Below are 26,994 nucleotides of genomic sequence, written 5' to 3' on the forward strand. Positions count from 1 at the left end.
TCCAAAATTGATCTTCGGAGCGGCTACCATCAGATCCGAATTCGACCCGGTGACGAATGGAAGACGGCTTTCAAGACGAAGGATGGACTTTACGAGTGGATGGTCATGACTTTTAGCCTATCCAACGCACCGAGCACCTTCATGAGAATAATGAACCAAGTACTAAAATTATTTATTGGAAAGTTTGTCGTCGTCTACTTTGATGATATTCTGATCTATAGTCGCAATGAAATTGAGCATAAGGAGCACTTGAGAGCAGTTTTGCTTGCTTTATGGGAGAATCAGTTGTTTGTTAATCTTAAGAAGTGTCATTTTGTTACACAACGCTTGGTGTTCCTGGAATTTGTTGTTGGGGCTGATGGCATACAGGTTGATGAAGAGAAGGTAAAAGCAATACGGGAGTGGCCGATTCCTACAAATGTTAGCCAAGTCCGCAGCTTTCATGGGTTAGCGACATTCTATCGGCGTTTCATTCGGAACTTCAGTACCATCGTCGCTCCCATCACTGAATGCATGAAGAAGGGCCAATTTCAATGGAGGGAGTAGCAACAAGCAAGTTTTGAATTGATAAAAGAAAAGCTAACTTCTGCACCAGTACTAGCATTACCGAGTTTTGAGAAGTTATTTGAAGTGGAGTGTGATGCTTTTGTGGTCGGCATAGGGGCTGTTTTGACCCAAGAAGGACGGCCCGTGGAGTACTTCAGTGAAAAACTTCGTGAGGCACGGCAAAAGTGGACAACCTACAAGCTAGAGTTCTATGCGATCATCCGGGCGTTGAAGCATTGGGAGCATTACCTTATTCAAAAAGAATTTGTTCTGGACAGCAACCATCAAGCCTTGAAGTACATCAATAATCAGAACAATTTGAACCGAATGCATGTTCGATGGGTAAGCTTTTTGCAGAAATTTTCCTTTGTGTTGAAGCATCGGTCTGGGCAACAAAATTGGGTGGCAGATGCTCTGAGTCGCCGTAATGCTTTATTGACTATCATGCAGGCAGAGGTTGTGAGGTTTGAATATTTGAAAGAGTTGTATGCAGAGGATGAGGATTTCAAAGATGTATGGGCAAAGTGTACAAGTCATCAAGCAACTGGAGACTTCAACATTCAGGATGGCTATCTATTTCGGGGCAATTCCTTATGTATTCCTAGATCCTCATTGCGAGAGAAGCTGATTAGAGACCTTCATGGTGGCGGTCTTAGTGGGCATATGGGTCGGGACAAGACCATTGCCAGTCTCACGGAAAGGTATCATTGGCCGCAGCTGAGAAGAGATGTTGGAAAATTTATTCAAAGGTGTTATACTTGCCAAACAGCGAAGGGGCAATCGCAAAACACTGGACTATATATGCCTCTGCCTGTGCCAAATGCTATTTGGGAGGATCTGTCGATGGATTTTGTGTTGGGTCTTCCCCGAACACAAAGAGGTGTAGACTCAGTTTTCGTGGTGGTGGACAGGTTCTTCAAGATGGCGCATTTCATCCCTTGCAAGAAGACATCAGATGCATCCCACATTGCAAGGTTGTTCTTTCGAAAGATTGTTCATTTGCATGGAGTACCACAATCCATAACATTAGATCGGGATTCCAAATTTTTGAGTCACTTCTGGCTTACTCTATGGAGGATGTTTGACACTTCATTAAATTTCAGCAGCACTGCGCATCCTCAGACTGATGGACAGATGGAAGTGGTTAACAGGACACTGGGTAATTTGATCCATTGTATTTGTGGGAGCACCCCGAAACATTGGGATTATGCCTCAGCTCAAGCAGAGTTTGCTTACAACAATGCTGTCCATAGCGGGATCGGAAGATCACCTTTCTCCGTTGTTTATTCAAAGGCACCAAAGCATGTAGTGGATCTGGTGCGCCTACCGAAAACCTTCGGAAAGAGCGTGGCAGCGGAACATTTGGTAGAGGAGGTTCAAACTATACAGTTGGAGGTGAAGAAGCGTCTAGAGGACACAAATGCTAAGTACAAATCAACAGCAGATAGACGTTGAAGGCACAAAGAATTTCAAGAAGGTGACATGGTGATGGTTTTCCTACGCAAAGAAAGGTTTCTCGTGGGAACTTACAGCAAATGGAAGCCAAGAAAGTACGGCCCATACAGAATCTTGAAAAAGATTAATAACAATGCTTACGTTGTGGACCTGCCAAATGCTATGGGAATTTCAAAGACTTTTAATGTCGCTGATATCTATGAATACCATAATCCTGAGGAGCAGTTACATCCAGATGCGAACTCGAGGACGAGTTGAGTTCAAGTGGAGGGGACTGATGCAGAACCGGAATGAACCCAACATTGTTTTAAAATTCTGGTTTGGTTGAGTCTAATTGAGTCCTTGTTAGGTTGATTTCCAATTTAAGCTTGCTTAGGGTCTGAGTTAAGTTGAATTAAGAGTCTGTTTGATTAGGGATTTAGGGTTATTGGTGAAGTATAAAAGATGTAAAGGAGCGGAGGCCAGAATGCGTCTTGAAACTGTGTGTTTTAAGGTGTGAATACCTTGCTTTTGTCAGTAATAAAGCTTCAGTTGAGACTGGCGCATGATGCAACTGTATGGATCGAGATATGATCTTTAAATTCTAAAACAGTCTAAAACTATATCTTGACATGATTTTAAGATATTAATTACTAGTGCTGAATTCATGAAGGCAAGTTTTGACAAGAGAGACCCTACAATGATATATTCCAGCTGACATGTAGGGATCTGCCCTCTCAGAGAATCATAAAAAAGTTGGGCTCTAGACAGAGAGGAAGAAAAACCATGTTTCAAGTAGAGAATTGCATTCATCACTCAGATAAGGTACAAGTCAAAGAGAAAACTGAATCAAATTTAGAAGCTAAAGAAAATATCAATGATTTGGAATGATTGCTGAAAACTACTTATTCAAGAGCAACTCTGCATGGATCATATGTAGTACAGATATTCTTTTTCGAATAGCAGAATATCATCTTTTTATCTACTAATTATGATAAAACCATCTTTGTTCCTTTATGTAGGTGGCTGCAGTTCCTGAGGATGTTGGAATAGCTGGAGCACTACGAGCTGTGACACACCACCTTACCACCAATGATATTCTGGTAATAACCAAGATCCTTCATTGATGCTAAAGGAAAATTATATTATAGATATGGTATGCATTATTGTTAGCTACTTCATTTTCATTGTAGATCCTGTGTAGAGACCTGGTCTCTGATGTACCTCCTGGATCTGTGGCTGCAACTCACAGAAGACGGGTTGAGGTTGATAAAGATATTCGAGGACAAAAGAGCATACTCGATGCAGTAGGTCAGGCTTTCATTCACACGGATAGTCTAGGCTAATTTTGGTTTCATAGAATCATTTAGGAAATTGTACAAACCTTTAGCCCCAGAAGAGAAAAACAATGAAAAAGAGTAAGGGAAAGGTTAAAGAAAGGGAAAAAAAAAGAATTCCAGATAATTTCTTAGACTTGACACGATCTGATTACATAGCCCCCTGTGTCTGTTATATAATGATAAATTGACATAAACTAATTTATAAACTGATCTAATTGCCATGATTTAATGATTAGAAGAGACAAAAAGAGGCTGGTTGCTAGGAGAAGTGGGCTCAGACTCTTCTTTTTCTTTCTTCTTCCTTTTCTTTCTTTCTTCTTTCCCTTTCTGTTCTGTGTCACACTGTCTTTTTTGGCTGCATGAGAGAAACCACAGTCCCTTGTTGCTGTGGAATTATGGAGAAGTTTGTACAGTCCCTGGTGACAAGTGAGGATGGACTCCAGAATTCCACTACTGGTTTGGTCTGACTTGGATGTGAACGGACCAATTATCTTAGAAAAAGAGCTCTACTTTTAAATGGGATTATAACAGAGATACAATCTGAAGTAGCTAGATCATTAGATGAGGCTTGAATTTAGGAATTTTATTAGTTTATATATTTATTTTCAGTTAATTTCATTTTTTTATTTGCTTCCTGTGGAATGAATGTTGAGTATCCATAAATAATTATATAAGTGAGAGATGTTCGGGGCTGCATGCAAGTTTTTAGGAGGGAAATTGGGCACTGGCCTGGTAGGGAGGGAAACATGGGGAAGAGAAAGGAAGGGAATAATAAAAGATAAAAAGGAGAAATAAGAAGGAAAGGAGAGGAGAAAGAGAAGAGGAAAAGAAGAATTAGGAAAGAAAGATAATTACAGGAGAAGCAAGAAGGTGGTTGACCCTATATGGAGCAATGGAGCATTATTTTGCCTTCGAAAATAAAATATTTCTTTTTTTTGGTTTATGTGTTAATTCTACTTATCTTGGCAAAATCTTAAGTTAGATAAATAGAACCATGGTTAGTTCATTAAATGTTCTTCATCTTTCTACACTTTTGGGCTTGTTGAGTCATCCTAGGGCGTTGGTTTGTTTCTTGTGCATGATTTCTGCAGAAGTATGAAATTTATTTTTAAATATTTTTTTAAGATACCTTGTGGATTTAATGCCTGAATAAACTCTGCCTTATTATTTTAGAACTTGGATGGAAATGATTAGAAAACCTAACATAAAATAACTGGAAGGACCCTTAAGACTGAAAATTTACTCCCTAAGACTCAAAAACATCAAAAAATGACACAAATTATTTATGAAAAATAAAATTTAAAAACTAGTTCTCTTCCTAACCTGAAATTACGTCACTTTTTGTTTTTGGGACTCTCTCTTTGAAGCTTTATATCTGACCCATCTTGTTAAGCTAAGCCTTGGTATTGTTGTTGAAAGAATTAACAAACATAATTGTATACATTGATTGCATCAATCATCATGATGACTGTATTTAAGAAAGGGATGAGAAAACTGTTAAAACTGACTTATCATTCTTTCGTTGTTCACATTTCAAATGTATATGAACTCATTTTCCCTTGTGGTTATGAGTGATCCATAATACCATAACAATTACATTGTACGGACCCTTCAATTTAGCCTGAATTATCTGCACCTACTTAAACTGGGATATCGGTATGACACTTGGACATGTCTTTGGAGGAACAAATGCTAATTAGATGCTGAAAAGATTTGATGCTCAGAGACACACCAGCACCTGACGCAGCCACGCAGGAGTCCTAGTCCATGTAACATAGCATTAAGAATACTTTCATTTCTTGTTTAGCTCGCTTTCTTCTACAATGTCACCACCATATTTTTGCACGTGAATGTTGGGATCTCAGCGATCATTGGACCATGATCAACGTGATATTGAAGTTGTTTAATCCCTATTTTAGTTGACATGTTAGTTGCTACTATAAGCCAGCAGGTTGCGACTTGAACCCAAGAAATAAAATGTAAACTTATTAAACATGACAAAATTATCAGTTCTCAAGTTTTGATCATATGTCGCATTCAGAGGTTTTTCTAAGTTCAAGGTCAGCGTTCTTCTGCTAAACCTTGGAGTTGTATTTTTAAGTAGGTTTATCCGTAGAGTGTTGAAGCTTAAGAATAAAAGCAAAGCAAAATGATAGGAGGAAGAACGATGAACTCAAACTATTCTACTGAACTTGGAAATTGATGTTTCAATGATTTAAGGGACGATGCCAATTTTATAATTTGAAGTGGAAAATCTTCTTGATTTTGCTGTTCGTCCAAGTCCAGACACGTCTGAGATTAATATGAAGGCCCATTGGCTCAAAATATAGGTAAAGCAAATGGGGATATGTGAGGTCAGAGTGTTTCCTACTAAAATAATGATGATCAGTGGATCTACAATCTGTTTCTTTATACTCTATATGTTCATGAAACATTAAGTTATCTTTGATTTTTTTGGATCATTAATTTGTCAAACTGCATAATGTGAGAGAAGAATCAGTCACCTCATGATAAAAAAAGCCAAACAGCCACAAACTAACTGTTCAGCACGTTGGAGATTTTGCTTTTTAACTTGGGTACAGAACTTCTTAATTCCTCTATGCTTTCCAAGAGACTATGAAAATCCCATCAGCTGTCAAACTAGTTGGTATTGGTGCATCTATCTGCAGTCGGACAACAAGAATCATGTAGCGAGTGAACAATGCAATGAGTGTCAAGCGTTAAGGTGGAAAAGCTGGATTTTGAACAACTTGATTGTATGTATTTGGACAATAAAAAAAGCTTACGTCATTCACTGATGATTTAGATGAAGCAGATCCGGTCTAAAAGTAGTCTTAGTGCCAGCAAGTGAGCCAAAAACATTAGATTATTGTATACTTCTACAATAGAAAAAGTATGCAATTTTATTACCTACAAGAGTTGAAAAGATGGCTAGTTATCTTAAAGACAAATTATCTCTAAAAAGCATACCTTGAGTGACTAAACATGATGGGGATAAGGATTCACACATATTGCCAATGTCGATCAGGTGTTGGCATAGTATATATCATGCTGTATTATGTCACAGTTTGTATGAAGTGCATGGAAGGACATACAAGTTGGTTATAAATATTTGAAAATGACATGCTCAGATATGCAACTTTGTTCTATTCTTTTTCAAAACAAAGCAATGTGAACTGCATTTTGTTAGTGAATGTGTGTGCTTATGTTAAAGAGAAAATCCTATAGAGAGAGAAAATTCCATAGAGAGAGAAAGTGCCATAGTAAGTGAACATCCCAAAGAGAGAGAAACTGGGGAAGAGAGGGAAAAGAGAGCAGAATTAGAGGGAGGAGGAAGGAGAGAGGAAAGAGAGAGAGAAAGACGAGAGGAGAGAGAAGAAGAGAGGAAACTCTCTTCTTTCTCCTTAGAACAGAGGAAAGTTCATCTCTTCCTTCCTCTTCTCAGATCAGAGGGCAGTGTTGGAGTGTGTGGAGACCCAAGGTGTTTTAGATTGCACGTGGATGCATTTCGGATCAAAATTTTGCATTGAAGAAAGCTTCTATAGATTTCAGCAGCAGTGGGGTAGACTTCAGCAGTTCAAGAGTCGACTCGCATCTGTGTAGAAGTTGACTCGCACTGTGCCGGAGTCGACTCGAGCTTTGTCCAGATTTTGGATGTTTTTATTTCGTCTGAGGGAGATGACTCGCACTGTACAGGAGTCGACTTGCACTGTGCCAGAGTCGACTCGAGCTTTGTCCAGATTTCAGATGTTTTTGTTTCGTCTGAGAAAGCCGACTCTCTCTCTGATAGAGTCAACTCGATATCGGGAAGTCGACTCGAGCACTGCAAGAGTCGACTCCAGTTCGGACAAGAAGTTCGGAAATTCGCTGAAACGGAAGGAAAAGTCAAAGTTTGTCTTTGATTGGGACTTCTCCAAGCCAGAGGATAAGTTCAAGACATTTCAGAAGAAGTCTTCTCAGTTTGATATGCAAAAGGAGTGCTAGATTAAGAAGGACTCTGTTTGGGATCTCAAGGCTATAAATTCGTGGCCAAAGACTCTGGGTGTGGTGAATACGATAGAGAGAAAGACCAAAAAAACGTGAAAGAAGGAGAGGAAGAGTGTTCTCTTGTAAAAGAAAAAAGGTTGTTATTTCTTTGTTCGAGTGATCGGTTTGTGATTGACTCGGGATTATGCTCTCCGTTGTAATTGTTCTACTGCAATAGATTCGAGTACATTTTTGAGGATGTAGGTAAATATTTGCCGAACCTTGGTAATTCTGGTGTGTCTTGTTAATTGTCTTACATAGTAATTTATTTTGTATTATTTTTTGACTCGTAAATCAGTGTAAGATCCTGCAGTTTCGTTAGGTTAGTCCTCCCCAACGAGTGGTCGAAGCCTGCTGGGGATTCCGGGCTCTTCTCCCAACAGGCGGCAGGCCCAGGTGGCCCAACCCCTGAGGACGATGGTGTTGGGCAGCTCTTCGGCCGTGGAACCACCGGCAATGGTGGTCGGCCGGCGAGAAGAAGGGAAGGAAAGTGGATGAAGACCATCAAACAACCCATCAAACTCAGCCTGATCAGGGTCGATCTATTTGACCGACAGTCACACGCTCTCGACAACGGTGAAACTCGGCCGAATCCGGCGGTCGGTGGCGGAGGAACTCGAAAGAGAGTCTCGCCAAAATAGAGCAAACAGGGGATCTTCCTCTTGGTCGATTTTCGGCCGATTACTTGGCCAACGTCCGTGATTCCGGCTCGAGGGAAGAAGGGCAAAGAAAGAGGAAGAAGGATTGGGTGTTACCTCAGCTCCGGCAGCATCCGGTGATCCTGATTTCCGACAAACACAGTCATGGACACCTGCAAACTCAATGGAAAGAAGAACAAGGAGGGAGAAACAATGGAAGTCGCTAGAGAAGGAGGCTTAGGAGGGAGAGGGGAACTCATGAAGCCCCTAAATAGCGATGGACATGATCGGAAGCCGACGCGAAGTCGGATTCCTTTTGATGGTATCGGGAGGAAGAAGACTTCCATCGGGAGTCCTCTCTCTCCCTAGGCGACTTCTTTTTTGTGTGTGTGTGTGTGTGTGTGTTTGGCCCAGATTCAATCGGGCTGGTCAAATGGACCAGGCTCAATTTGTTCAAGGGTCGGGTCTTACATTCTCAAAATAGACCTATTTGCAATATCCCTAAGCATATTTTTCTTCAACATAAGAGTTTCATTCATAATTCAAATACAAATTCATACCTCGAAGAATATTCCAATTAGGTATCATACAATCTTTCATAGCTCAAATCTTAAACAACTTCATATGAATGATCCTAAGTTGCCACCAAAATAATTAACTTCAAGTTAGAAGTAATATCACAGTATACCCCTATATCAAAATGAAAACTTCCAAATTAACTGGTAAACAAATAATTATATCGCATGATAATATTCCATGATCAATCCTCCTACAATAAATTTAGTCAAAATCCAATTAATCATCACTTGAAATATAAATTGCTCTACCAAGAAAATTCCCAAGGTAGTTTATTCACACTTTGGCTACGAACCCAGTTAGCTAGCATTCTAATTTCAACAAGCGTATGAAACAAAATTTCAGATAAAATAACACAAATTTATCAATAACAAAAACAAAGACGCTTGTTTCATTGCCTAATTTCTACCCATCTCTCAAACTTTCCGACAGACCTTAACGATCCCAAAATTTAAGCTCCAATATGATTATTTCAATCACAATCCTTAGGAATCTTAAATCTAAACTCTAAAACTACTAAATTTGTCACACCCCGAGCCCGGAGCGCGATATACGCCGCACACCTGTATGGCGAACCATACAGGGATGCAAGGCAACAGATCAATTCAAAGCAATAAGAATGGATCTAAAGATACCATGGAGTTCCAGTCTAGTATAAGAATGGATCAAATTCGGCATGCTAGTAAAAGAAAAGACACATACATGCACACTTTGATTTGCCGAGTTGAAACAAGCGGACTTAGAGCATTATGGACCCTGTGACGCTGGAGTTCCCAGTCTAGTATAAGAATGGATATCTTTTGGCTTGCTACCAGAAGAAGCACACCAACTTTGATCTGCCAAGTTGAAACCAATTATTTGGAGCATTATGGACCGAGTGACACTTAGAAGTTCCAGTCTAGTATAAGAAATGATACACTTTGGCATGCTGACAAATGAAGCAAAGCTACTTTGATCTGCCAAGTTGAGATGAATTATTTGAACCATGATGGACCTAATGACACTATGAAGATCCAGTCTAGTGCAAGCCAATGATGTATTTTGGCATTCTAACAATAGAAAAGCGCCCACTTTGATATGCCAATCCACTGTCTGAGCCTAACTCACCACAGCGTGGGGTATCTATGGCTCTGCAGTACAATTGCTGCCAAACAAAAACTAAGTGCTTTGGCTTTTCCAGAACACGTACCTACTGCCGAAATAAATTCATTAAAGGGCCATGAATCGCTTAAGACCGTGAACCTTCATCTCGTTCCTTTGTCCATGGCTCCATGGGCCCAAAACAGGCGTACCAGGCTGGACCATAGATAGTGATGTTGGACAAGATTTCATGGTGTCGAAGGAGATGCGTAGACATAGTTTGTATCTAGTCATTTAATGGCAGTGGTGTCTCTCTCTATATATAGATGGCACCACCACTCATATGCTCAAGGTAAGGAGAGTCATACATTGGCCAAGGCCTTAAGCATTGCTACTCTTCTATTTGGGGAGGTTGGACAGTTCTATCTGTGAGCAATGGCTGAGGATGGAAGAGAAAAGGAGAGGAAGCAGGGGGGTCTCAAGACCATGCCATTTATACTAGGTGAACTACATATGATACAAGTAGTTATTCTCAAACTTCACTAGTTGGTAAATTTGTGTTGTTTATTTAGACTTTTCGGTTTCTGGGCTTGTTTCTTTTTTGCTGGAAGGAATTGGATAGAAACTTAATTTGAGCACTAAGTAGGAGTCTAATGCCGTTATTAGTCTCTCATTATGGATCTCCTCTGCTTGACAATAGGCGAGTTCTATGGTATTGCACATCTCGCTCCTTCAAAGTAGTATTTTGGGGATCAAATCTAAAGTTTATGGCCTTTGGAGATTTTGTCTTGCGCTCTAAGTTTATGATGTATAATTTAGGATTAATGGTACGAAAATAATATTTTTTACTCCTTTCTTTCTAACTTCAATTCATGGGAAACTTTATGTAGTCATGCTCTGTTTTCTCTGTTACTCTTAATAGAAGGAATTAGAAACAGATGCGACGTCATGATATCTGGTGTTTACGACTTGGTTTCATCATCCCAGGGAAGTGACTCAACTTTAACAAGTTTTTACATAGTCAAAAAAAGAAAAAACTTTGACAAACTTTATATTATGGTTCCACTAGTAGTATTCAACTATTTTCATGGAGCTTAAAGGACATCAATTTCCTTTCATATTTCTAAGATTGCTCAAATTATACTCCCATGCAGCAAATGAAATCTGCGACAGATTTGCCACCTCGGGATTCAGTGCAAACAAGATCACATACTTAACCCAGCAGCTTCACATGCCTCTGGTTCAGGCCTCAAACACCCTCACCAACTTTGGTGGCACGTCGAGCCTGACCCCTATCGTCGGCGCCCTGATCGCCGACTCCTTCGCCGGCCGCTTCTGGACCATAACTGTGGGCTCCATCATCTATCAGCTTGGAATGATGACCCTCACCATATCAGCCGTCCTCCCGTCGCTCCGCCCGCCACCCTGTTCCCCTCAACAACCATGCCGGCAAGCGTCGTCACTGCAGCTCGCTGTTCTCTATCTCTCACTCCTCTGCACATCCATTGGCTCCGGCGGCATCCGTCCCTGCGTCGTGGCCTTCGGGGCCGACCAGGTCGAACTCCAGGGGGAGGCCGGCCAGAAGTGGAACTTCTTTAACCTTTACTTCTTCAGCATGGGGATGCCTGTACTCTTGGCCTTGACTGTGGTGGTGTACATCCAGGAGAATGTGGGCTGGGGCTGGGGCTTTGGCATTCCCACCGTTGCCATGTGCCTCTCTATAATAGCTTTTGTGATAGGTTATCCTCTCTACATTAAGATGAAGCCTGGGGGGAGCCCATTAACCAGGTTGACCCAAGTCCTGGTCGCTGCCTTCAGAAAGAGGAATGTGGTAAAACCTGAGGACCCTAGTCTCCTCTACGAGGATAAGGAGCTGGATGCTGATATCTCTACCACCGGGAGGCTACTTCACACCAACCAGCTTGTGTAAGCCACTGAACACCGAATTTTATCAAAAAAATTCCAAGACTGGGTTTGTTTTCTCAAAATTATACTTAGAAAGTATCGCATGCATGTGCCCACAAATTCGACAGATTAATATGCTAAAAATTATTTGGTACTTGAAAAATAAGAAAAGATTAGGAGAAGATGATTACTTTCAACTGATTGTGGAAACTGGTTGCATGAAGGTTTTTGGATCGAGCAGCGGTGGTCGTGGAGGGTGACATCGAAGAGTCTGGCCAACCGAGGCTCTGGAGGTTATCGACGGTCCACCGCGTGGAGGAGCTCAAGTCCATCATCCGAATGATCCCCATTTGGTCGGTCGGCATCTTTGTGGTGACTGCAGCCTCCCACAGCTACACCTTTGCAATCCAACAGGCACGTTCCATGGACCGCCACCTTACCCCCAAGTTTCAAATCCCCCCAGCCACCATCTCCATCTTCACAGTCATGGCCATGCTCCTCAGCTTAGCCTTCTATGATCGGGTCTTCGTCCCGGTGGCTCGTCGGATCAATGGAAAGCCTTCCGGCATCACATACCTTCAGCGCATGGGCATTGGCTTGGCCATCTCCAATTTAGCCAATGTTGCTGCAGCTCTTGTCGAAACCAAGCGGAAGGCGGTCGCGGCGGAGCACGGGCTGCTCGATACGCCGGACGCGACCATTCCAATCAGTGTCTTCTGGTTGGTGCCTCAGTATGCGATCCACGGGCTCGCTGACGCCTTCTCGTCAGTGGCACACATGGAGTTTCTCTATGATCAGTCCCCGGAGAGCATGAGAAGCACGGCAGCCGCTCTGTTCTGGCTTGCGGGATCCCTCGGAAACTACCTGGGGACTTTGCTGGTGACTCTGGTTCATGACTATACTAAGGAAAAGGGGGACTGGCTCCAGGACAACATCAACAGGGGGAAGTTGGATTACTACTACTGGCTTGTGACTGGAATGCAGGTGTTCAACCTTGGGTACTATATCATCTGTGCAAGGTTTTATACCTTTAAGCCATTGGAAGTAGCCAAGCCTGAGAACCCTTCGAAAGTTCTGGACGAGGAAGTTGGTGCCAAAGAAGTGGAGTTCAGCAAAATGGGAACTTGAGAGATTGGAATAATGAAGGAAGTTTACCATTGGTGTAGATATTGTTATCCACTGTAGCTAAGTTTTGCCAACAATAATAGTAAGTAATATTGTTGGAGGATTTAGTACCGTATATTAAGCATATTACATGCATATAGCCTTAGTGGTATGTTGATCACCTCGTGATCATCGTAACCACCACGTATGTAATAATTCTCTCTTAATATATTAACATATAGAGAAGGAGAGCTATTAACAATCCAATGGAAGCTCTGATCTTCTTCTTTTCTTTTCTTTTCTTTTCTTTTTTTGGTACATCGGCTCCTCACACCATATGTATATAAGTACCACTATTCATATCAGAAAAAAGATGCTGACTAAACGAATAGGAAACATCCCTCTGGTTCACCCAAAGAACCCCCCCCCCCCCCCCCGAGTGATGCGTCGTATAGGAGGCCATCCAGTCGGCCGCTGTGTTAGGCTTCCGGTAAACATGAGTGGCTCTGAAGGAGCCACAGTCTTTAGCCATCCGTCATATGTCAAGGAGCAAGGACTGCCCATTTGACTCAAAATATCGTACCCAAACCTCCTCGATCACAGAGGCCGAGTTATCCTCCAGATGGATGCACTCCGCACCCCCTGATCTCTTTAAAACTTCATTGATGCTCTTGCATTTTATTCAATCCCACGACGTCGTCATGCATCGTTCCCATCACAAGCACCCATTTGCTCTCCGTTCCTCTTGCATCCACCTCTTAGCTACCAGTCCTATCAAATCGTGTAATTTTCTTGAAAAGATATTAGATCACCGTGGGAAACTTTCAAATGAGTAATGCTTACCCGTCTATCATTCACACAAACCTTTCGATGACTTATCGGCTGCCTTGCTTGAGGAAAAGTGTCATTAAAATGGAGACGAACCGGAATCACGTCCGATCTTGTTTCTTGATTGAGTAGAAAAGGGATATATGAAGTTCGTTCTCTTCCTCTGTGCATCTCCCTTATGGGTAAATCCCAATAATAAAGGGGCAACTTTTGTGTAGTTTGTGATTTGATGTTACTGTTTAGATTTTCTCTTAGAGAAAAAAAAAACATTTTTTTTAATAGATCTCCTCTTGTTCCTCAATCTTCGGAGAATGCGGTGTTGTATTAGAGAAAGTTCTCTATTCCGAACATTTCCTAGAAGTAGACGACATATTTTAAATCTTAATGCAGGCATGGCATATCTCGTTGAATCAGTCTTTTTTGCCACATCGCGTATAATGGGAATCGAACCCAATTCTTCCACGACCCCCCACGAATGGTCCTCCCTTAACTCAATTAACTACGAGAATTCCTGTGGTTGCCTAGTTGTTGTCAGTTCTCATAGGTCCTAGATATACTACTTCGTAAACACTAGCTGAAACCCTGTAATTGACCAACTGCTAGACAGTGCTCAGGTAAAAGATAGTGTCAGAAAGCGAGCAGGAAAGCTCAGAAAGTGTGGCGTTCCGAAGACCTACCTGCTCTGCTCCCCATTGCAGAAACCCGGACCTGCCTCTCCCGTAGTAAAAACTCCCCCTCCAGTGGGACCCGCCCTCAGGCTGGGCCAAAAGCCTCGTCTCCCTCAACTGATTCAAGTGATTCAGTCACTAGGAAAGTAATCACACTGAAAAAGGGAATATCTAAAACTTAGTCAAAATTACAACGCTAAATCGAAAGTCCTTTTTTTATATACAACGCAAAAATATTCCTCCCTTACGAACAATAAAATCCAGTGGATGGTTTGGAAGGCTTCTAGAGTGAAGAAAGTTCTTTACCATCGGAGACACCATTGATGGAGAGTATGTTCTCACAAAGCATGTCTGTTGGGCGTGCTCTTACAAAATTTTCTCAACCTAAGTTTATATGATTTTTTTTTCCTTTTCTTTTGAGACTCCTTGAGCCTAACTTTTCCACAAAAAAAAAGGCCTTTCTTCGAGGAAAATGAATATCATGTCATGCTTTTAATTTTAGTATCTTCTCTTACATTTCTTAACTTTTAAATTATTGGCTAACCAGGACCCTCTACTTGAAGGCGTCCTAGCTCTCATAAGCAACAACATCGGAAGGCTCTGAAATAGTTCTAGCATTTTCATTCACAAGGACTTGCGTAGCCCATGGGCAAGCAAGTCTTGTCTATTGATGCAGCAATCTGGATCAATCTGGACTATCTCTCAACGTTGAATTGGATGAATAGTTCTAGCATTTTCATCCACAAGAACTTGCGTAGCCCATGAGCAAGCAAGTCTTGTCCACTGATGCAGCAATCTGGACTATCTCTCAACATTGAATTGGATGAATAGTTCTATCATTTTCATCCACAAGGACTTGTGTAGCCCATGAGCAAGCAAGTCTTGTCCACCGATGCAGCAATCTAGACTATCTCTCAACGTTGAATTAGATGAATAGTTCTACCATTTTCATCCACAAGGATTTGTGTAGTCCATGAGCAAGCAAGTCTTGTCCACTGATGCAGCAATATGGACTATCTCTCAACATTGAATTGAATGAATAGTTGTAGCATTTTCATCCACAAGGACTCGTGTAGCCCATGAGCAAGCAAGTCTTGTCGACTGATGCAGCAATCTGGACTATCTCTCAACGTTGAATTGGATGTGCGTGGATGAACTACACAAGGGCTTCTACACTTCAATGACATGTAGGTCAATAGCTACACATCATAATTTGTGGCAAATAACCACTGAATTGCTCAAAAAGAAAATCCCCATTCTTCTCCAAATGGAGCGAAAACTGTTGTGGGATGGGGTACCCAGTTTAGTCCCACATCGGCTAATCAGCGGAAAGGTCTGTGCCTTAAATGGGGGGCTCAATAACCTCTCCTTACCGAGGGCCCTTTTGTAGGACAAAACCGTGATGGTAGGGGTAGTACCTCCGCGGACCCCCGCGCCGTTAGGGCTCGGGACTGTCATTGGGCAAAGACCCTGGGCGACCTCCCGGAGACCCGAAAAGGCAATCCCAGAGCGGACAATACCTCAGGAGGGACGCAGATGCTTTCCCTGCTCGGCTGGTGTGTGGGCTGCTGCCGGGGTGAAACCCCGCAACAGTTGGCGCTAAAGGAAGGGTCTCGGCCACGCACAGACCTTCCCGCTGGGGGGGCTGTGTTGTGGGATGGGGTTCCCAGTTTAGTCCCACATCGGCTAATCAGCGGGAAGGTCTGTGCGTGGCCGGGACCCTTCCTTTAGCGCCAACTGTTGCGGGGTTTCACACCGGCAGCAGCCCACACACCAGCCGAGCAGGGAAAGCATCTGCGTCCCTCCCGAGGTATTGTCCGCTCTGGAATTGCCGCTTTGGGTCTCCGGGAGGTCGCCCAGGGTCTTTGCCCAATGACAGTCCCGAGCCCTAACGGCGCGGGGGTCCGCGGAGGTACTACCCCTACCCTCACGGTTTTGTCCTACAAAAGGGCCCTCGGTAAGGAGAGGTTATTGAGCCCCCCATTTAAGGCACAGACCTTTCCGCTGATTAGCCGATGTGGGACTAAACTGGGAACCCCATCCCACAATACAGCCCCCCCAGCGGGAAGGTCTGTGCGTGGCCGGGGCCCTTTCTTTAGCGCCAACTGTTGCGGGGTTTCACCCCGGCAGCAGCCCACACACCAGCCGAGCAGGGAAAGCATCTGCGTCCCTCCCGAGGTATTGTCCGCTCTGGGATTGCCGCTTCGGGTCTCCGGGAGGTCGCCCAGGGTCTTTGCCCAATGACAGTCCCGAGCCCTAACGGCGCGGGGGTCCGCGGAGGTACTACCCCTACCCTCACGGTTTTGTCCTACAAAAGGGCCCTCGGTAAGGAGAGGTTATTGAGCCCCCCATTTAACGCACAGACCTTCCCGCTGGGGGGGCTGTGTTGTGGGATGGGGTTCCCAGTTTAGTCCCACATCGGCTAATCAGCGGAAAGGTCTATGCCTTAAATGGGGGGCTCAATAACCTCTCCTTACCGAGGGCCCTTTTGTAGGACAAAACCGTGAGGGTAGGGGTAGTACCTCCGCGGACCCCCGCGCCGTTAGGGCTCGGGACTGTCATTGGGCAAAGACCCTGGGCGACCTCCCGGAGACCCGAAGCGGCAATCCCAGAGCGGACAATACCTCGGGAGGGACGCAGATGCTTTCCCTGCTTGGCTGGTGTGTGGGCTGCTGCCGGGGTGAAACCCCGCAACAGTTGGCGCTAAAGGAAGGGCCCCGGCCACGCACAGACCTTCCCGCTGGGGGGCTGTGTTGTGGGATGGGGTTCCCAGTTTAGTCCCACATCGGCTAATCAGCGGAAAGGTCTGTGCCTTAAATGGGGGGCTCAATAACCTCTCCTTACCGAGGGCCCTTTTGTAGGACAAAACTGTGAGGGTAGGGGTAGTACCTCCGCGGACCCCCGCGCCGTTAGGGCTCGGGACTGTCATTGGGCAAAGACCCTGGGCGACCTCCCGGAGACCCGAAGCGGCAATCCCAGAGCGGACAATACCTCGGGAGGGGCGCAGATGCTTTCCCTGCTCGGCTGGTGTGTGGGCTGCTGCCGGGGTGAAACCCCGCAACAGTTGGCGCTAGAGGAAGGGCCCCGGCCACGCACAGACCTTCCCGCTGGGGGGGCTGTGTTGTGGGATGGGGTTCCCAGTTTAGTCCCACATCGGCTAATCAGCGGAAAGGTCTATGCCTTAAATGGGGGGGCTCAATAACCTCTCCTTACCGAGGGCCCTTTTGTAGGACAAAACCGTGAGGGTAGGGGTAGTACCTCCGCGGACCCCCGCGCCGTTAGGGCTCGGGACTGTCATTGGGCAAAGACCCTGGGCGACCTCCCGGAGATCCGAAGCGGCAATCCCAGAGCGGACAATACCTCGGGAGGGACGCAGATGCTTTTCCTGCTCGGCTGGTGTGTGGGCTGCTGCCGGGGTGAAACCCCGCGACAAAAACCATCCCTACTTTCGGTCATATGTCTGCTTACAGGAATCACAGCAACCAAATATGATGAATTCACATACAATGGATTCCAAAGGAGTGAGTTGTACGTTGATGGCGCAGTGTGAGATGTGGGAACGAATTATTTGGAGCACTATGGACCTAAAGATACCATGGAGTTCCAGTCTAGTATAAGAATGGATCAAATTCGGCATGCTAGTAAAAGAAACACACATACATGCACACTTCGATTTGCCGAGCTGAAACAAGCGGACTTAGAGCATTATGGACCCAGTGACGCTGGAGTTCCCAGTCCAGTATAAGAATGGATACCTTTTGGCTTGCTACCAGAAGAAGCAGACCAACTTTGATCTGCCAAGTTGAAACCAATTATTTGGAGCATTATGGACCGAGTGACACTTTGAAGTTCCAGTCTAGTATAAGAAATGATACACTTTGGCATGCTGACAAATGAAGCAAACCTACTTTGATCTGCCAAGGAGACGAATTATTTGAACCATGATGGACCTAATGACACTATGAAGATCCAGTCTAGCGCAAGAAAATGATGTATTTTGGCATTCTAACAATAGAAAAGCGCCCACTTTAACATGCCAATCCAGTGTCTGAGCCAAACTCACACCACAGCGTGGGGTATCCATGGCTCTGCAGTACAATTGCTGCCAAACAAAAGCTAAGTGCTTTAGCTTTTCCAGAACACGTACCTACTGCCGAAATAAATTAATTAAAGGGCCATGAATCGCTAAAGACCGTGACCGTTCATCTCGTTCCTTTGTCCATGGCTCCATGGGCCCAAAATACGCGTACCAGGCTGGACCATAATAGTGATGTTGGACAAGAGTTCATGGTGTCGTAGGACATGCGTAGACATACTTTGTCTCTAGTACTTCACCCTTGCAGGGGAGGGGTATCTTCGTTTAATAGTAGTGGAGTCTCTCTATATATAGATGGCACCACCACTCATATGCTCAAGGTAAGGAGAGTCACACATTGGCCAAGGCCTTAAGCATTGTTACTCTTCTACTGGGGGAGGTTGGACAGTTCTATCTGTGAGCAATGGCTGAGGATGGAAGAGAGAAGGAGAGGAAGCAGGGTGGTCTCAAGACCATGCCATTTATACTAGGTGAACTATATATGATACAAGTAGTTATTCTCAAACTTCACTAGTTGGTAAATTTGTGTTGTTTATTTAGACTCTCCGTTTTCTGGGCTCTTGTTTCTTTTTTGCTGCAAGGAATCGGATTGTAACTTGATTTGAGCACTGAGTAGGAGTCTAACATCATCCTCAATCACTGTCTATCATAGTTCCATAAATCATGCTATTTTAAAGATTGAATGCCGTTATTAGTCTCTCTCATTATTGATCTCCTCTGCTTGACAATGGGTGAGTTCTATGGTATTGCACATCTCGCTCCTTCAAATTAGTATTTGGGGCTCAGCTGTAAAGTTTATGGGCTTTGGGGATTTTGTCTTGCGCTCTAAGTTCATGATGTATAATTTAGGATTAATGGTACGAAAATAATATTTTTTACTCCTTTCTTTCTAACTTCAATTCATGGGAAACTTTATGTAGTCATGCTCTGTTTTCTCTGTTCCTCTTAATGGAAGGAATTAGAAACAGATGCGTCGTCATGATATCTGGTGTTTACGACTTGGTTTCATCGTCCCCGGGAAGTGATCTCAACTTTAACAAGTTTTTACATAATCAAGAAAAGAAAAAACTTTGACAAACTTTATATTATAGTTCGTTCGATTAGTAGTATTCAACTATTTTCATGGAGCTTAAAGGACATCAATCTCCTTTCATATTTCTAAGATTGCTCAAATTATACTTCCATGCAGCAAATGAAATCTGCGACAGATTTGCCACCTCGGGATTCAGTGCAAACAAAATCACATACTTAACCCAGCAGCTTCACATGCCTCTGGTTAGGCCTCAAACACCCTCACCAACTTTGGTGGCACGTCAAGCCTGACCCCTATCGTCGGCGCCCTGATCGCCGACTCCTTCGCCGGCCGCTTCTGGACCATAACTGTAGGCTCCATCATCTATCAGCTTGGAATGATGACCCTCACCATATCAGCCGTCCTCCCGTCGCTCCGCCCACCACCCTGTTCCCCTCAACAACCATTCCGGCAAGCGTCGTCATGGCAGCTCGCAGTTCTCTACCTCTCACTGCTCTGCACATCCATTGGCTCTGGCGGCATCCGTCCCTGCGTCGTGGCCTTCGGGGCCGACCAGGTCGAACTCCAGGGGGAGGCCGGCCACAAGTGGAACTTCTTGAACCTTTACTTCTTCAGCATGGGGATGCCTGTACTCTTGGCCTTGACTGTGGTGGTGTATGAAGAGTTTCAGACGATGAAAAGAAAAGAAAAAGATTCGGAACAGGGGAAAATGAAATGAATGAAAGAAAGAGCAAGCAGCTCTCTTGTGTTCTTTCCATTGATAAACTCAACTCATATTTATACATAAAACTGTAGCTGCTTAACTGAATAATAGAAGAGTTAACTAAATAACTGATTAACTGACTTAACTAGATAGAGTTGACTTAACTAGATACAGTTGAGCATCTGAAACTGAATTAACCATATACAGTTGAATGTCTGAATATTAACACTCCCCCTCAAGATAGAGTGTGTAAATTATGAACACCCATCTTGCTAAATAAAGTATGGAATCTAGCAATTCCAAGGCTTTTAGTCAATAAGTCAGCAAGTTGCATAACACCAGGAACATGCAAAGTTCGAACCACTCCGGACTGTATCTTGTCTCGCACGATGTGACAATCAATTTCGATGTGCTTGGTCCTTTCATGAAACACCAGATTAGCAGCAATATGTAAGGCCGCCGTATTATCACAAAATAACAAAGCTGCTCTTGGGTGTGAAACATTGAGATCATGAAGGAGACTAATCAGCCAAGTGAGCTCACAACAAGTGGATGTCATGGACCGATACTCAGCTTCTGCTGAAGACCTTGATACAGTATGTTGTTTCTTGGATTTCCATGATATAAGTGAATTTCCAAGAAAGATGCAAAAGCCTGTGACAGATCGTCGAGTGTCAGAACAAGCTCCCCAATCTGCATCACAAAATGCTTTCAAGTGTAGCTCAGAATTTGAAGGAAAAAACAAGCCTTGCCCTGGTGTTCCCTTTAGATATCTTAAGACATAAAAAGCTGCATCAAGATGTGGTTGCTTGGGAGAGTCTAGAAACTGACTTAAGACTTGTACACAATAAGTCAGATCAGGCCTTGTTATAGTAAGATAAAGTAATCTCCCTACAAGCCTTGTGTAGATTGAAGGATCAGGAATAGGATCCCCTTCATATTTGCTAAGTTTTAAATTTTGTGCCATAGGACATTTTGCAGCTTTTGCACCAAGATATCCTGCATCATTCAATACCTCTAAAGCATATTTTCATTGAGAAATAGAGATTCCTTTGGAGCTTCTAGCCACTTCAAGACCAAGAAAATACTTAAGGACTCCCTAGATCCTTAAGTTTAAATTGCAGATCTAAGTTTTCTTGAACTGATTGATGTAAGATATATCATTACCAGCAATGATTATGTCATCAACATAAACTAATATAGCTGTGTAGGAGCAACCATTCTTTCTTGTGAACAGAGTGTAATCAGCCTTAGATTGAATGAAATCATGAGAAATAATGAAAGAGGACAACTTTTCAAACCATTGTCTTGAAGCCTGCTTCAAACCATAGATGGATTTATTCAAGCGGCATACTAACCTTTCCCTTTTCTCCCCTTGTATCTCATAACCTGGTGGTTGTGTCATATAAACTTCCTCATGTAAATCACCATGTAAAAATGCATTATTTACATCAAGTTGATATAAGAACCAGCTGTTAATGGCTGCAACTGCCAAAAGAGTCTTAATTGTCACTAATTTTGCAACTAGGGAAAAAGTATCATGATAATCTAACCCAGCTTGTTGTGTATACCCCTTAGCAACAAGTCTTGCTTTCTTCCTTTCTTCAGTTCCATCTGATTTAAATTTCTGCTTGTAAACCCACTTACAGTCTACTGCTTGTTTTCCTTTCGACAGCATGGTAATGGTCCATGTGTTATTACCAACAAGGGCTTTGATTTCAGCATTCATGGCAGCACACCAATCAGGTAGTTTGGATGCTTCAGCATAGGTCTTTGGCTCAGTGAAAGATGGGATAGATAAGGCAAAGACTCGGTGAGATGGAGAAAGCTTTGCATAACCCAAAAAGTTTGAAATATCATGGAGTTTACCTTGTTTTGCACAGAAATTTGATTGTTGAATGATTGATTGAGGATTTGAAGCACTTGAAACTAGGTTACAATGATACTCTTGAAGATAAGTAGGAGGATGCCCAGCTCGAGAAGATCTTTTAAGTGGTAAAGTCGGAAAAGATGCTTCAGCAGCTGTATCAACAGAATTCTGTGGCACATCAGAATTCTGTGGCACAGCAGCTGCATCAATGGAACTAGTATTGTTTTGAGAGGAACTAGCATCATGTGAAGTAGTAGATGATGGAAGGAAAAGAGTATCATGATACTGAAATTCAAACTGCTGCGTATCATGATACGGGACTGAATAATTGTTGGAAGTGTGTTGAAAAGGAAAATTGTGTTCATAGAAGACAACATCCCTAGAAATGAGGGTGGATTTAGGCTGAATGTCATAGAGTTTGTAAACCTTCATACCATGAGGGTAACCAATGAAGATACATTGCCTAGCCCTTGGATCAAATTTTGACCTATTTCTTTTCAAAGTAGAAGCATAACATAGTGTTGCCCAAGGTGACAAGCCAAGAGGGGGGGGGGGGGTGAATTGGTTTCTTTTAAATTTAAACTATCTTACTCAAGTCAAATGGATGGTTAGTAAGCTAAAACAAATCACAACACAAACAACACAAAGTATAGTGGTTCGGTGCTCTCCTTAGCACCTACGTCCACTCCCCAAGCGACCCCTTGGGAATTCACTATAATCTCGCGGATTACAGTTGGATTGTTTTCCGGGCTCACAATCCAAAAACCTTTGTTGGTTTTACGGGCTCACCAACGAACCTTTACACTTTTGTTTTCCGAGTTCACCAAAAACCTTTGTTGGTTTTACGGGCTCACCAACGAACCTTTACAATTGGTTTTCCGGGTTCACCAATCAACCTACTCCGTTGGTTTTTCGGGCTCACCAACCAACCTTTACAAGTTGTTTAACAAATAAAGAAAGAAGATTTAAACTCCTAAATGAGCAAATAAAACAATATAAACTACAAAGAAGAGTATAGAAAATATTTATCGCTTTGAAGTGGCTTCTCTCTTCTTTGTCAAGGATGCTTCACTCTACAAGGGAGGATGGAGCTCTTGATGACTCTTTGAATCTGCTCAACCCCTTTCTTTGATTCTTGAATGAAGCACTTGGATGAAGAAGATTAGGGCACTTTTGTTTTCTTGTGTACTCTTTGATATTCCTTTCAAAAGTTGTTCTATCTGATGAATAGTGCCACTTTAAATAGTCTCCTACATCCATTGGACAAGCCCCAATGGTTAGAATTCAAAAACTAGCCGTTACTGACTTTGGGAAGGACAAAAAGTACATCTGCAGAACTAGCTGTTATGTTTCAGCCCGTGTTTGGGTCGGCTCAACCTGTCCTTGGGTCGACCCAACTTTCACTTGGGTCGACTCAAACATTCCTTGGGTCGACCCTCTCAGAAAACACAGAAACCTGAGATTCAGCCTTCCTTCCCTTGGGTCGACCCAACCATTCTTTGGGTCGACTCAAAGTTCACTTGGGTCGACTCAACTTCTTCTTGGGTCGACCCTCTCAGTAATTCCAGAGAACCATTTTCTGTCTTCTTTTCTGTCTTGCCTTTGGGTCGACCCTCTCAGGGTTTGGGTCGACTCAAGCTTGGGTCGACTCAACTACTTCTTGGGTCGACCCTCTCAGTGAATCCAGAGAACCATTATTCTGTCTTGTTTTGAGGATCTTGATGTTTGGGTCGACTCATGCTTTTCTTGGGTCGACCCAACTCACTGTTCATCTGTGCCATTTTTGCAGAAGTGTGCCAAATGATTTCTTGATGTGCCGGGGTCGACCCAATCATCCTTTGGGTCGACTCAATCCACACTTTGCTGCATCTCAAGGTTAGATTCATTCAAATAAACAATGAAATGTATCTATATCAATTTATACAAATATCCTGAGAGTAATAGTCTTATAAATGAAGTATCAATTTAACTTATAACATACTCTAGATAATTGCTTGTTAATCATCAAAATAACACTATCATCCTCAATCTCCCCCTTTTTGATGATTACAAAATAAAGAGTATGAGCCCATTGATAATTGTCTTTAAGATCAGTTTTTGAAAGGGCTTAACTTGCTGAATTTCAGCTTTTCATATATAAGAGTGAAATCTCCCCCTATTTCATTTAAATGTTGCCAATTTGACTTTTTGAATTGCTCCCCCTTTCATTTATAATTCATTAACGATGAAACTTCAAAAATTTGAGATAAAATATGAGTTTCAGGTTATGTATCGGGGTGCGAGAGGTGCGTGCCAAATTCTGAAATTATATGTGCCAAATTCTGAAATTTGATAGAAATTTTTGATTTGATGATTTTTATTGTTACAAATTGCTCCCCCTTAGATGTATAAGCTTTCTTATATGATTTTCAATTTGTTTGCCCAATTATTTCTCTTTTCTTGCATAAGTTCTTATTTCTCTTTCTTTACATAACTTCTTATTTCTTTTTCTTTACTTCTCCTTTCTTTAACTTTCTTTACTTTTGCTCTTATTATTCTTTCTTTACTTACTCTAAAGATATCTTTAGTTCTCCCCTTTTTGTTACTTTATTTACTCTAAACAATATCTTTACTTCTTCCCTAAGATCTTTACTTCTCCTAAAATAAATACTCTTTCTTTACTTCTCCCTCTTTTTGTTATCATCAAAAAGATACATGGGAAAGATGCAATAAATACCAAACTTCAAACTTCATTGATCAAAATGGGAACATTTTCATACATTCATGCCAAAAACAAAAACAGATACAATGTTCCTGAATCAAAGTTTAAAGATACATGATAAAAGCAAAATACATATGAGAACTAGATATCTAGCCTAGGCTCTAAACATAGATGCTAAGATCAGCCTAGGGAGACTCTAACGGCTGGGATCTGGTCCTCATCCTCCTACTGTACGTGGCGAGGGGAGGTCGAGCCTGGTGAGACTGTGTCTGGCGTGGAGCACGACGAGCTGGATGACTCTGTGCCGAAATCTCTGACTCAGCAGCCTGTGGCACAGATGGTCCATGGGTCTCTCTTTCTCTCCGGAGTGCTCCTATCTGCTGCCTCAGATCACTGATCTCAGCAGACATGACGTCCAATCGGGCGTCCAATCGGCTCGTCAGCCCGTCAGTGATAGTCCTCGCTTGAGCTGACATGAGCTCAGTCATCCTGCTCCAGAACTCATCCGTATCTCTCGGAGGAACGGATGATGATGGTCCAGCCTCTGAAGGTGCAGTAGGATGATCCATATGCTCCTCATCCTCATCCTCTGGTGCATCTCCCTCTGGTGCCTCACCCTGAATGCCTGCTCCAGTGTGAATCCACTGCCCGTTCACTTTCTCATATCCCATGCGTATAAGTGTCCGTGCAGTGTATGTGTCAGTATGATGCAGACTCTTGGATGCCTCCTCCTCGAGAGCTAAACCGTGCTGTCGAAAAATCAAGGTGAGTATCATACCATAAGGTAGTGATACCCTGGAGTTGCACATCACCTTCCTCATCTGTCTCAGTATCATGGCAGGAAGATTTAGGGGAATCCCCTGAATCATACACTCCATCACTGCTAGATCTCGCTCTGTGATGAGATCGAATCTCCCGGTCTTTGGAAATAAGATTCTATTTATTATACTGAGCAGTAATCTCATTTCAGCAGTAAGAGAACTAGCTAACCTTCGCGGAAAAGTCGAAGTTCTCATTTTCCATGATCAACTGTAGAGCTCTCATTTTGTTTTCAGGCTTTTCCGGAGTGGCTCCTACGTAGGGTAGATGAAGTAGCTCACTCAAGCTCTCCTCGGAAACTCGAACTCGAACCCCTCGAACTTCCGAAACAAGCCCTCCCATACCAGTTTTGAGGAAGGCATAGAACTCCTGAACCAATCCGGGGTAGATCATCACGTCTAGGGAGCAAAGATACTCCCAACCTTGCCTTTGGATCCATTCCCTCAACCGAAACTCTTCTTGATCAAAGAACTCGAAATGGATCCTTCTCCCCGTTGTAACCGGTCTCCCCGCAAATCTTGCAAGTATCACTGAGGGGGAAGGAGGAGGAGGGGCCTCCGCACGTGCCTCACATCGTGGAGACACGGTAGATGGCTCCGTAGGTTGCCTTTCCTCCCGTTGGATCCGTGTGACTCTTCCGGATCTCTTGGCTACGGCTCTTTTGGGTCCCATTTCTCTAAGATCTCAAGGTAATCTACTGTTTGGAGGAGTTTGGAGGAGTTTGGAGAGTGGGGATTAGAGTATTCAGAAGAGGACAAGGGCAAACAGTGCCCTAACAATGCTCTCGGGTCCCCTTTTAACAGTGGGGTCCCGACGTTGGGTCGACTCAAGATTTTTCTTGGGTCGACTCAACGTTGGGTCGACCCAAGTGCAGAATTTTTTCTTTTCTCTTCCTTTTTGCTTCTAAGAATTTTCCTTGCTTCCAATCCTTATAAACTCTTTATGGGACAATGATACATGAGTAAGGAATCTCTAGATAACAAATTTGACTCATGTTTCATGGGATTTTAGAAATTGGAAGAATGTATCATGAGACTACTAGCTCCCTTTTATATTTCTTCAATAAAAAGGATCACATATGCCTAATTCCCTCCTTAGCATGCAGAATCTATCTTCACTCAATGGTTTCGTAAATATGTCGGCTAATTGTTTTTCAGTGCATATATGCTCAATACATATATTTCCATTTTGCACATGATCCCTAATAAAATGGTACCTTATTTCTATGTGTTTGGCTTTAGAGTGCTGAACTGGATTTTTAGTAAGATTGATGGCACTAGTATTATCACACTTAATAGAAATATTATCTAGTTTAACTCCATAGTCCTCTAGTTGTTGCTTAAGCCATAATACTTGAGCACAACAACTACCAGCAGCTATATATTCAGCTTCAGCTGTGGACAGTGCCACTGAATTCTGCTTTTTGCTAAACCATGATACTAAGTTATTTCCTAAGAATTGACATGTGCCACTTGTGCTCTTCCTATCTAATTTGCATCCGGCAAAATCAGCATCTGAATACGCAAGCAAATCTAGACAGGAGTCCCTTGAGTACCATAGCCCTATATTGGTAGTTCCTCTTAAATATCTAAGGATTCTCTTAACAGCACTTAAATGTGACTCCTTA

General features: G+C 43.0%; 1 protein-coding gene and 1 pseudogene across 1 annotated transcript; both read left to right on the forward strand.

Annotated features, from left to right (window-relative positions):
• Positions 1-9,986: 9,986 nt before the first annotated feature.
• Positions 9,987-12,916, forward strand: LOC120106756 (protein NRT1/ PTR FAMILY 3.1-like). Its single transcript, XM_039119807.1, has 3 exons — positions 9,987-10,142; positions 10,795-11,566; positions 11,770-12,916. The coding sequence occupies exons 1-3, from the start codon at positions 10,076-10,078 to the stop codon at positions 12,671-12,673; spliced, it is 1,743 nt and encodes a 580-aa protein (XP_038975735.1). The 5' UTR covers positions 9,987-10,075; the 3' UTR covers positions 12,674-12,916.
• A 5,574-nt stretch (positions 12,917-18,490) lies between these two features.
• LOC120106760 overlaps positions 18,491-26,994 on the forward strand; it is a 29,772-nt pseudogene continuing 21,268 nt past the window's right edge.

The sequence above is a fragment of the Phoenix dactylifera genome, unplaced genomic scaffold, assembly GCF_009389715.1.
Source record: "Phoenix dactylifera cultivar Barhee BC4 unplaced genomic scaffold, palm_55x_up_171113_PBpolish2nd_filt_p 000621F, whole genome shotgun sequence".
NCBI lineage: Eukaryota > Viridiplantae > Streptophyta > Magnoliopsida > Arecales > Arecaceae > Phoenix > Phoenix dactylifera.

Excerpts from the sequence above, each read along its gene's own strand:
- LOC120106756 (XM_039119807.1), top strand. The coding sequence starts at position 10,076 with ATGGCTGAGGATGGAAGAGAAAAGGAGAGGAAGCAGGGGGGTCTCAAG. Across the intron at positions 10,143-10,794 it reads GACCATGCCATTTATACTAG|CAAATGAAATCTGCGACAGA; the intron begins GTGAACTACATA and ends ACTCCCATGCAG. Across the intron at positions 11,567-11,769 it reads CTTCACACCAACCAGCTTGT|GTTTTTGGATCGAGCAGCGG; the intron begins GTAAGCCACTGA and ends GGTTGCATGAAG.